The sequence below is a fragment of the Notolepis coatsorum genome (genome assembly GCF_963971535.1).
Source record: "Notolepis coatsorum genome assembly, chromosome: 10".
Classification (NCBI taxonomy): Eukaryota; Metazoa; Chordata; class Actinopteri; order Aulopiformes; family Paralepididae; genus Notolepis; species Notolepis coatsorum.
In genome coordinates, this window is record NC_140174.1 from 123,875,763 (window position 1) to 123,887,972 (window position 12,210).

Genomic DNA, 12,210 nt, shown 5'->3' on the forward strand with positions numbered 1-12,210 from the left:
GACGAGGTGTCAGGGGAATACCAAGCAGAGGAGGAGGAGGTGTCAGGGGAATACCAAGCAGAGGAGGAGGAGGTGTCAGGGGAATACCAAGCGGAGGAGGACGATGTGTCAGGGGAATACCAAGCAGAGGACGAGGTGCCAGGGGAATACCAAGCAGAGGAGGAGGAGGTGTCAGGGGAATACCAAGCGGAGGAGGACGATGTGTCAGGGGAATACCAAGCAGAGGAGGAGGAGGTGCCAGGGGAATACCAAGCAGAGGACGAGGTGTCAGGGGAATACCAAGCAGAGGAGGAGGAGGTGCCAGGGGAATACCAAGCAGAGGACGAGGTGTCAGGGGAATACCAAGCAGAGGAGGAGGATGTGTCAGGGGAATACCAAGCGGAGGAGGACGATGTGTCAGGGGAATACCAAGCGGAGGAGGACGAGGTGCCAGGGGAATACCAAGCGGAGGAGGACGATGTGTCAGGGGAATACCAAGCAGAGGAGGAGGAGGTGCCAGGGGAATACCAAGCAGAGGACGAGGTGTCAGGGGAATACCAAGCAGAGGAGGAGGATGTGTCAGGGGAATACCAAGCGGAGGAGGACGATGTGTCAGGGGAATACCAAGCGGAGGAGGACGAGGTGCCAGGGGAATACCAAGCGGAGGAGGACGAGGTGCCAGGGGAATACCAAGCGGAGGAGGACGATGTGTCAGAGCATTTTCCAGAGCATTACACCAAATTGAACCTGGGACCCGGTGTTGAATAGAACGGTTCCGGTTAGTACACCGGTCGTAATAATCACCATGCTGAGTTACCACACGGGTACAGACCCTCATCTGCAGCCTTGTTTACACTGTTATATTTAGTTAATTATATTGTATACACTAGGGCTGACCCCTATTAGTCGATTAGTCGACTAATCGGTCGAAAGGAGCCGTAGTCGACTGCCAACCTCTTAGTCGAATACAAAAAATAATAATAATAATAATAATAATAATAATAATAATAATAATAATAATAATAATAATAATAATAATAATTAAAAAAATTTAAAAAAATGTATTCTCATTCTTTCCAAAAGAAAAGAGGCCTAGAAGCGTGGCTAACGCTAATGGCACGCATACCAGAGGCTAACTGCCTACGAAAACAGGCACAGAGGCACTGAAAGAGGATTTCACCCATCTAATGAACACACTAGACTAGACAAATATCAAGATGTATCCATCAGTGGACCAATTGCATGCTTTTGCAGAGGACAAGAAGCCTTCAGTCGACTCCTTCAGACATTAAGCACCCCCCACAGCCCAAATGGAATGATAAAAAATATAAAATATAAATATATATATCTCAGTCTCTCTCAAGCCTCCTGATTTTTTTTTTGAAAAATTCAGTTCAATTTCAAGTTATAAAATAAACTGGACCAAATCAGCACTAATGTACCTAAGAACCACTCCTAACTCTGTGCTTGACCATGAGATCCCGGTTGTAACCCAATTTAAATATCTTGGTATTGATATATTTCCTTCAATTGAAAACGTTTTGTCTGTAAACTACAATAGAACCATTAGGTCAATCATAGACGATCTCAATCGATGGTGTAATATACCTGTCTCCCTTTCCGGAAGAGTCTCTATTATCAAAATGAACATATTACCTCGAGTAAACTTCTGTAGTTCCATGATTCCTATTGCCCCACCTGTTGCTCATTGGGAACAATTTACATAGAGCAGTTCCAAAATGTATATGGCGAGGCAAGCGAGCTCGGGTTAAACTTACTACCTTACAAAATGAGCGGCAATCTGGCTGTTTAACTGTACCAAATTTTAAGTTATATTTTCTTTTTTTTTAACACATGTTTTTTTATTTTTATTTTTGACCTACAAACATTTACAGTAGAAATCCACTATAAATCACAGGGCTATTACCGACATAATACTAACAATAATGACAGCCCGGTTTTTAAAATTAAAATAGATGTAGATTAAAGATTAAAGATATACACAGATTAATTACAATACAATACAACACATAAATGCTCTTGCTAGTTCTTCCGACCCCCCCCCCCCCCCCCGCCGGACCCCCCTTGAATACATCCATTATTCCGTTTGATACCAAGGATTAAAAGTTCATATAATGCTTTATCCTCTCCACCACTTCTGACCAGATTGCTATGCTGGCTTCATTAACACCTAGAATTCGTGCGGTAGATATCTCTAGGTAAATCACATCAAGATAGGTAAGAATCCATACCCTCCGGCACATTTTATCAGGTTGAATCCAGCGTGATGCTATTAGCTTTTTGGCAGCCATAAGACCGGACAAGATTAGCCTCTTTACAAGTACAGAGTGTGATAACTGAGAGACATCATTCAGCAACAATACAGAAGGCATTACAGGTATTGTCAAAAACAAAAATCCTGATAATAGTGTGGTTATTTCTTCCCAAAATATCTTAACAGGCGGGCATTCCCAGTACATATGCATAAATGTACCACTCTCACCGTTTGTACATAAGGAGGCAAGGGGCAAGCCAATGCGTGTAGTTGGCAAATAATTAAAATGATGTTTTATGTGCATTGTACCTGTACCTTTCATCCAAAAATGAAATAAAAATATATGAAAAAAAAAAAAAATATATATATATATATATATTATACTTTAAAAAAAAATTGACTAACGGCTAAATTTTGGCCAATCATAGTCGACTATCCAAATCCTTAGTCTGGGACAGCCCTAGTATACACCGTTTATTCTTCTAATATTTTTATATTTCAGATACAATTTCACTGCCTGTATGTCTTTCTTTTTTTTTTTTTTTTTTTGTCTTTTTCCCCCTCCATTTTCCTCCGATTTTCTCCCATCCCAATGTTAGTCGTATGCCAATTCCCAGTCCCTTCCTGGTCGCTGCGCACTTACCCCCCACAGTCAGATCATCTGGGAGAGTGGAGGCTACCACGTGCTTCCTCCGACACACGTCCAGCCAATCACCGCTTCTTTTCACCTGGCAGCGCGGATTCTCATCGAGAGGGCGTAGCGTGTGGGAGGATCACACTATCCCCCTCAAGTCCTATCCGCGCTTAGCAGGCGCCCCGACCGAACTGTAGGAGTCGCTGTTTACAACGACCCGGACCCACCCCGCCAGCTTCTCCCACCCTCTAATACAGCCAATTGTATTAGTGCAGACGGCCAGCCAAGCTGGTGACAAGCCTGTATGTCTTTCTACTATTACTCTGCCCATACCTGGACCTCCCCTCCCCCCTCTCTTGCTATGATGCCCGAATTTCCCCAAGGGGATCAATAAAGGAATATCTTGTCGTATGGGTATATCTACCCGTCCTTCGGATGAGACGCTAAACCGAGGTCCCGACTGAATTTGGTCGTTAAAGAACCCAGGACGTCTATCGTAAAGAGTAGGGGGTTCCCTGACGTTCCTGGCCAAATTCCCAATCAGGTCTCTGACATCAAGGCCACCTAATCATCCCTTCCCCCCTTAATCAGCTGATATCAATCCCTGTCTCCTGAGCCGTACAGCCATTGTGTGTAGTGTGATGTGTGCCTGGTGCCATTGAGCGTGCGTAGCCCAAGGTTGGGTGCTACCAGTGGTGGTGAAGGAGGCAATGTCCCTAACCCTACGTTGTGAAGCACTTTGAGTCTAGAGAAAAGCGCTATATAAGATTTTATGAATTATTATTATTATTATTATTATTATCTACGCAAGGATAAACCTGCAGACTGCAGCGAGGACCGTGCGCGTGAGAGATGTGTGCCGTGCGGCCTTAAAGGAAAACTCCAACATTTTGGGAAATTAGCTTATGTGCCATCTACCCTGGAGTTAGACAAGAAGATACATACCTTTTTTCTTCTCTGTGCATGCAGTAGGAGTAGGAAGACGTGCACCGTTAGCCTAGCTTAGCGTAAGTCACTGGAAGTAGGTTCCTCCATTAGCCTAGTTCCCAACGTCTTCCTACTCCTACTGCATGCACAGAGAAGAAAAAGGTATGCATCTTCTTGTCTAACTCCAGGGTAGATGGCAAATAAGCTAATTTCCCAAAATGTTGGAGTTTTCCTTTAAGATAAGATAAGATAAGATAAGATATTCCTTACCCCCGAATCATGGCGAAGGACTCGTCACTGGAGAAGTAGGCGGCTCCGGGAAGCACCGTGACGGTCTCCTTTCCTGTACCGGCAAGAGGGGACATCACGTCAGCGTTTAAGATAACATCATGTCGGGCATCTTTTGTTAGTCGTGACACGTGCAAATTAGCAAGAAAAGCATTTATTGAAAATAAGAGTTAAACAATCGAGTACCTAAGATGAAGAAACGTGTAAATCCGTTTGACGTTTTCAGGTGACCAATGTTTTCAAACTATATTATCTAAAGATGGTAAGTTGGAATGTTGCGTTCATTCATAGTTAAAGACAGTAGAGGTTGAGTACTTTATTATCTAAAGATGGTAAGTTAGAGTGTTGTGTTCACTCATAGTTAAAGACAGTAGAGGTTGAGTACTTTATTATCTAAAGATGGTGAATTAGAGTGTTGTGTTCATTCATAGTTAAAGACAGAGTAGAGGTTGAGTACTTTATTATCTAAAGATGGTAAGTTAGTGTGTTGTGTTCATTCATAGTTAAAGACAGTAGAGGTGGAGTACTTTCTGGTGGGATATCACTTTCACATTCTAAGTGATTTGGATTGAATTTGAAACTGCAAATATATGGGCTGTCAAAAATGTCAAAACGGACTTATATGGTTCTTCAGTGCAAGGTTTCATCATTATTATTATTATTATAGAAATATATATACCGATAGGCTGAATGTATTTCTGTGTTGTGTATCAATGATGCCCATAACTGTCGGAAAACCCTTGATTCTATCTTTCACTTGTACGTGAAGATGCATAGAGGATGGTCAGGAGAGAAGCAAGTACATCTCCGCCACAAATTAGACAAGATGCAGTACAATGAAGATCTTGTTTTTCAAACTCCTTGCACATTTCTTTTTACAGAAGGTATGTTAATGTGACATTACTCAAAACGTTAGACATTTTGTTAAAATGACGACTAAAGCCCTTTGATGTCTGGTTCATCAGGCACATCCAGCTGAGTGGTGTAACATTGTATCCATGTATCAAGCATCTATATAGTGTCTAGTGAACAGAAGGCCACGCCCCCTCTGTGCAGAGAGAGGGTGAGCTAAAACACTTACATCCAAACAAATGATGCTTCTGAAGCCTTTATGACATTAACGTTCCACTCACCTGCATTGATCAGGTCTGCATCTACCTCATCTTCTGTGGGGTAGGGGCCCTATAGCGCGCGCACACACACACACACACACCCACACCCACACACACACACACACACACACACACACACACACACACACACACACACACGTCTATGTGTCACTCAGCCTGACCAACCCTGATCTTTGGAGTCAGGAGACAGACACAATCACATCTTTCGGATTAGATGAGACATTGATTTTCTCTCCCGTCAACAAAAGGAACAACCCCCTTAGAGGAGGTGTGGAGGGAGGAGAGGAAAGGGAGGAAAGGAGAGGAGGTGTGGGAAGAGGAGAGGAGAGAAGAGGAGGGAGGAAAGGAGAGGTGTGGTGTGGTGAGAGGAGAGGAGAGGAGGTGACAGGAGAGGAGAGGAGGTGTGGAGGGAGGGAGGAGAGGAGAGGAAGGCGGAAAGGAGAGGTGTGGTGAGAGAAGAGGAGAGGAGGTGACAGGAGAGGAGAGGTGTGGAGGGAGGAGAGGAGAAGAGGTGTGGAGGGAGGAGAGGAGAGGAGGTGTGGTGAGAGGAGAGGAGGAGTGGAGGGAGGAGAGGAGGTGTGGAGGGAGGAGGAGAGAAAAGAGGAGGTGTGGCGAGAGGAGAGGAGGGAGGAAAGGAGGTGTGGTGAGAGGAGAGGAGGAGAGAAGAGCAGGTGTGGAGGGATGAGAGGAGGTGTGGAGGAAGGAGAGAAGAGGTTGACAAGTCATTAGCATAGCTACGTTCCCAGTCAGAAGCTGGATACGTTCCCTACGCTACTGTACGTTCCCCGTCAGAAAACAACTGATGGGAAAGTCTTGTGAGAGCTACAGCCTTTGTACCTGCAGCCGGCAAGTAATATATGAGAGAGAGAGAGAGAGAGAGAGAGAGAGAGAGAGAGAGAGAGAGAGAGAGAGAGAGAGACAGAGACAGAGAGAGAGAGAGAGAGAGAGAGAGAGAGAGAGAGAGAGACAGAGACAGAGACAGAGACAGAGAGAGAGAGAGAGAGAGAGAGAGAGAGAGAGAGAGGTCTCAAACCTTCACAATACATAAGAGATCTGGCATAATTCCAATTAGAGCCTGCACTAAAATGGAGAAATATTATATATTCATCTCGCTACCTGCTCACAGCACAATCCACTGTTACATGTCTAACGATGATGAAAACGTCAGTATTCAGGCAGCGATATGCCACTCTTCCTCATTAGTTTGTTTATCCGGAAAACCCCCGGAAAACCCGGAGACGACTCTTACCAGCCCCAGGATGCCGTTCTCACTCTGCAGGTGGACCGTGATGTCGGACTGGATGAAGTTACTGGCGAGCATCGGGATCCCAATGCCCAGGTTAGCTGAGGGGCTCTCTGTCAAGGATCACCAGCCGGGGAATGAATGAAGTTTATTTTTCGGTCTTGTTTACACACCCGTGTGGACTTACAAAAGGAAAAGAAAAAAGAATCACAAATAGGGATGCTCGATATTGGCTTTTTTACCGATACCGATATAGTCCAACTCTTAATTTCCGATATCAACCGATACCGATATATGCAGGGTTCCCCCCCCCCCCCCCCCCCCCCCCAAAAAATTTAATAATTTCAGGTAATTGACATTACATATCTCTTGTTGGTAAATAAAGGTTATAAAAAAATATATATATTATTATTGTGGGAAGTTGAAGGAAGAGGCGATTCAATAATGCTTCAGTGACTTCCTACTTTATTCATTCACAGAATCAACACTGTGGGGTGGACGGTATGGTCTAAAATGTATATCACGGTATAATTTGAAGCATAGACGGTAACGGTATATATCACGGTATCAGTGTTTCCGTTAGAATAATTTTTTTTGCCTGATAGGCAGGCTATATAAAGAATGACATCCTCAAGGCATGTAGATTTATAATATTTTAACTTAAAACTAGGCTACTTTTGCGTATAAAGTCATTATATTCCAAATAAAATAAGTCCCGAGTCGAGACTCCGTGCTGCTCCCATTGCAAACAGCGGGGCTGGATTTTGCTGGAAGCATATGTAGCTCCAGAGCCGCAGAGCCAGTGGCTCTTTCAGGTCGTTCAGCCGTTTGGTGGGGGGGCGCTGTTGAGCGGGCCGCGTGTTGCTTAATAACAGCGGAACAGTGCAAAAATGCTTCCGCTTTCGTCACCGCACGCCACTACGGTAAAGCGCCTTTCTTTTCACCCCGCTTAGACAAATGCTATGGCATTTCCGCGTACATTGCAACGAATCACTTGGAACCTCGGCTGTCTTTAACTATGAGTGAACACAACGGTCTTTAACTATGAGTGAACACAACGCAACATTGTAACGTTAACGTGTACTTTACTATGGAATATACATGTATATTATCGCGACGCGTCGTCAGACTAACCGCTGTTGTGAACACAACACATTGTAACGTTAACGTGTACTTCGCGACGCGTCGTCAGACTAAACAGTGTTGTGAACACAACACATTGTAACGTTAACGTGTACTTTACTATGGAATATCAGAAGAAACTACTCAACCTCGGCTGTCTTTAACTATGAATGAACACAACACTCTAACTCACCATGTTTAGATAATAAAGTACTCAACCTCTACTTGTCTACTGTCTGACTGAACACAACACTCTAACTAACTTACCATGTTTAGATAATGAAGTACTCAACCTCTACAGTCTTTAACTATGAGTGAACACAACACTCTAACTTACCATCTTTAGATAATGAAGTATGCAACCTCTACTGTATTTAACTATGAAGGAATTACAACCTTTATTTAATGGTTAATATTTTGATAAAAGGTCATTTACTATATTTGTATGGCATTTACACTTAAAGTAGAAAAACAAAAGTAATCTGTAAAATAATAGTGAATTTCCTGTGAAAAAACATTTATTTTTTACAGTGTACGTTACACACACAAATGCTACAGTCATTATGACACATTTTACAAAGAAAGTCTTGTATGAACTACCAGTAATATAAATAATATTAACAACAAAAATGTTTTCCATCTTCATGTCAGATGATTTTCAAAAAGGAAAATGTACTACGCCTCTGTCGTCTACTCTAAGCCATCCTAGGTTGTCAAAGTGGGCAGGGGTGAGGTGGGTTCTAGACCCATGTTACTGACCAGACACTCTATATCAGTGATGTCTGTTTACTGCAGAGTGGAGGGACTGGGAGACTATGAGCTTCAATGTTTTGAGAGGATAATGTCTTGTATGAACTACCAGTAATATAAATAATATTAACAACAAAAATGTGTTCCATCTTCATGTCAGATGATTTTCAAAAAGGAAAATGTACTACGCCTCTGTCGTCTACTCTAAGCCATCCTAGGTTGTCAAAGTGGGCAGGGGTGAGGTGGGTTCTAGACCCATGTTACTGACCAGACACTCTATATCAGTGATGTCCGTTTACTGCAGAGTGGAGGGACTGGGAGACTATGAGCTTCAATGTAGTTAGCTTCATGTTAGCTCCATGTTCAATCAATCAATCAATCAATCAATCATGTACAGTTAGCTGCATGTTAGCTCCATGTTAGCTCAGCAGTTAGCTCATGTTAGCTCAGCAGTTAGCTCATGTTAGCTCAGTAGTTAGCTGCGTGTTAGCTCCATGTTAGCTCAGCAGTTAGCTCATGTTGCTCAATCAATCAATCATGTACCTCGGCGCAGCTGAATAACAATAGGAGTGATCGCCTGCTGCGTCCATCACGTGTATGGTGATTAACCAAATTGAACCAAAGCGCCAAAGCGTGTTAATATGTAACCAAATTGAACCAATAATGTGTTATATGTGTCGAACCAAGGCGGGATCTCATGCGCGGGCACCTCGCGAGCACGCCGGCGCACGCACCTGAGCGAGCACGCCGCCGGTGCACGCACCTGGGCGAAGGAAAATGAAAGGCGCATTACCGTAGTGGCGTGCAGTGACGAATGCGGAAGCATTTTTGCACTGTTCCGCTGTTATTAAGCAACAGGCGAGCGGGCCTGTGACCAGACCTGAAAGAGCCACTGGCTCTGCGGCTCTGCAGCTGCATGCTATTTCGCAAATCCACTGCTGCAGCCGTCCTCCCGTCGTTATCATAACACTACACACATATCATAATGTTTACAGCAAACTGTAGTTGATCACCAGGTATGTTTTATTAACGTAGAATAATTCATATAAGAAAAACGATAGGTAAGATCTCTTACCTTTCTCCACTGGTTAAAAATGCCAGGAACTGAAATTGAAACTTGCTGTGCGCCGCGGTGATATGTGTTTATTATGAAATGACAATTGCGTGTTGACACGCCCAGTGCGCCCACTGCGCGAAGCCTCCTAAATAACTTTTTCCAGTTTGCACATATCTATTATCTATGACTAATTCGATCTATTTTTAGGGGCAAATGCGATTGAAATAGTCGCGCTGTGGTTACATGACGTCATTGCTATTTTAGAGCTGCCCTACCGGTTACACGGTATAGTCAAAATCCATACCTTAGAGCAAATTCATACCGTTTATACCGTATACCGTTTATACCGTCCACCCCTACCGTACACACACCTCCACTCCCCTATATCTCCTCCCCTGTGACGCGTCAACTTTGGCGTGAGACTCCCTTAATTTAATGTGACACCACACAGGCCCCCCCCCCGAACACCCAGAGTAGACATACCCTGCAACCCCAACCCATAACAAAAAAAAACCCAAAGTACTCAGCCCCTCGTAGGAGGCCTGACTACCCGACCATAACGACTGCGCTTAACAGTCAGGGGGGAAGGGGAAAGGGCACGAGCCGGCGGCCGTCCGCGCCGGCGGCGAAGCTGGACTGGGGGAGAGTCCGGGGCTGCTGCCGTGGTAGAGGCAGACACGGGCCGCAAAATTGCGGCAGGAGTGGGGTTGGGTGGACGGCCGCGGCGTCGGGGCTGAGCCAGCTCCACCGGCCCGTCCGGGGCCACGTGTGCAGGCTTCAAACGGTCCACCGATATCCGCTCCTGAAGCCCCCCTCTGTCCACCATAAAGCTCTTGGGTCCCGCTTCCAGGACCCGGAAGGGCCCATCGTACGGAGCCTGGAGTGGAGATCGGTGGGCATCGCGGCGGATGAACACGTACGGGGCTGACATCAAGTCCTTGGGGATGTAGGACAGGGGAAAACAGTGATGTGCGGGCACGGGAGCGAAAGTGCTGGCAGCGTCTCGGATGGCCAAGCGATGAGTCGCAGCTGACCAGGGGGCTGTGGCACCTGGGAGGAACTCCCCAGGGACTCTCAGCGGCTGACCCAAGACGAGCTCAGCCGAAGATGACTGCAGATCCTCCTTTGGGGCCGAGCGCAGGCCTAGCATGACCCACGGCAAACGGTCAACCCAATTACTGTCCGTAAGAGCCGCCCGGAGAGCCGCCTTCATAGTGCGGTGGAAACGCTCACAGAGACCATTTGCCTGCGGGTTGTATGCCACAGTGCGGTGGAGTTTCACCCCCAAACTCTCCGCCACGGCGCTCCACAGCTCTGACGTGAACTGGGGCCCTCTGTCCGAAGTTAGATCCGCAGGGGTACCGAAACGGGCCACCCAGGTCGAGATGAACGCCCGAGCCACGTCCGCCGATGTAGTGGATGACAGGGGCACAGCCTCCGGCCACCTGGTGGTCCTGTCCACCATGGTCAGCAGGTGAGTGAACCCCTGGGAGGGGGGCAGCGGGCCCATCAGGTCCACGTTAACGTGATCAAAACGTCTCTCCGGGATGAGAAATGGCCCCAGCGGGGCCTTAGTGTGCCGATGCACCTTGGCGCGCTGGCACGCTACACAAGAGGCAGCCCACCCCTTGACGTCCTTCCTGAGGCCCGGCCAGACGAACCTAGCCCCCACCAGCTTAACTGATGCCTTCACCCCCGGGTGCGACAAAGCATGTATAGCATCGTAAATGCGGCGGCGCCAGTCAGCGGGGACCATCGGGCGAGGTCGGCCTGTGGAGACATCGCAGAGGATGTCTGTCCTGGAACACCACATCCTCCAGTCTCAGTCCTGTCGTGGCCGTCCTGAATGCCTGGATGTCCATGTCCGTGCACTGGTCAACTGCCATGGCTGCGTAGTCCACACCCAGGTGCACAGTGTTGACCCGCACTCTGGAGAGGCAGTCAGCCACCAGGTTGTCCTTGCCCGCCACATGCTGCAGGTCCGTGGTGAATTCCGAAATGGCGGACAGTTGGCGCTGCTGCCGTGCCGACCATGGTTCCGTGGTCTTAGCCATGGCAAAGGTCAGAGGCTTGTGGTCCACGAAAGCGGTGAACTTCCGGCCCTCCAACAGGAACCTAAAATGACGTGTGGCGAGGAAAAGGGCCAGCAGCTCCCTGTCAAACGTGCTGTATTTCCTCTCATTGTCCCGCAGTGTCCTGCTGAAAAAGGCCAGAGGCTGCCAGGCGCCGGCCACCCACTGATCACACACCGCCCCCACAGCATAGTCCGAGGCATCGGTCGTGAGGGCTATTGGAGCGGCCGGGTACGGGTGTGCCAGCATAGTAGCGTTAGCGAGAGCAGCCTTAGCACTATCAAACGCCTGGACCCTCTCAGGGGACCAGTCCACCTCCTGATTGTCCTTCTTGCCCCTTAGTGCCTCGTACAGGGGGTGCATCAAGAGAGCCGCTCCTGGTATGAATCGGTTATAAAAATGTACCATACCGAGGAACTCCTGTAGGGGCTTGATGGTGCGAGGACGTGGGAAGGCAGTGATCGCCTCCACCTTGGTGGGCAGAGGCACAGCTCCCTGTGAAGAGATGTGATGGCCCAGGAAGTCTATGTCTGGCCGGCCGAACTGACACTTGGCTGGGTTAACAATCAGCCCATGTTCATTCAGCCGCTGAAACAGCTGTCGGAGGTGCAAACAATGCTCCTCAGCAGATGTGCTGGCCACCAGGATGTCGTCTAAATACACAAACAAAAATGACAACCCTCGCAGCACAGAGTCCATTAACCGCTGGAAGGTCTGCGCTGCCCCCTTG

General features: G+C 47.0%; 1 protein-coding gene across 1 annotated transcript in view; it reads right to left on the reverse strand.

Moving 5' to 3' along the window:
- oxct1a (3-oxoacid CoA transferase 1a) overlaps positions 1-12,210 on the reverse strand; it is a 332,821-nt gene that overhangs the window by 130,383 nt on the left and 190,228 nt on the right. Inside the window, exons 10-12 of the mRNA XM_084322619.1 lie at positions 6,486-6,580; positions 5,237-5,285; positions 4,086-4,158 (exon numbers count right to left, since the gene is read on the reverse strand). Coding sequence (XP_084178745.1) covers positions 4,086-4,158; positions 5,237-5,285; positions 6,486-6,580 — 217 coding nt within the window. The remainder of the gene's footprint in view (positions 1-4,085; positions 4,159-5,236; positions 5,286-6,485; positions 6,581-12,210) is intronic.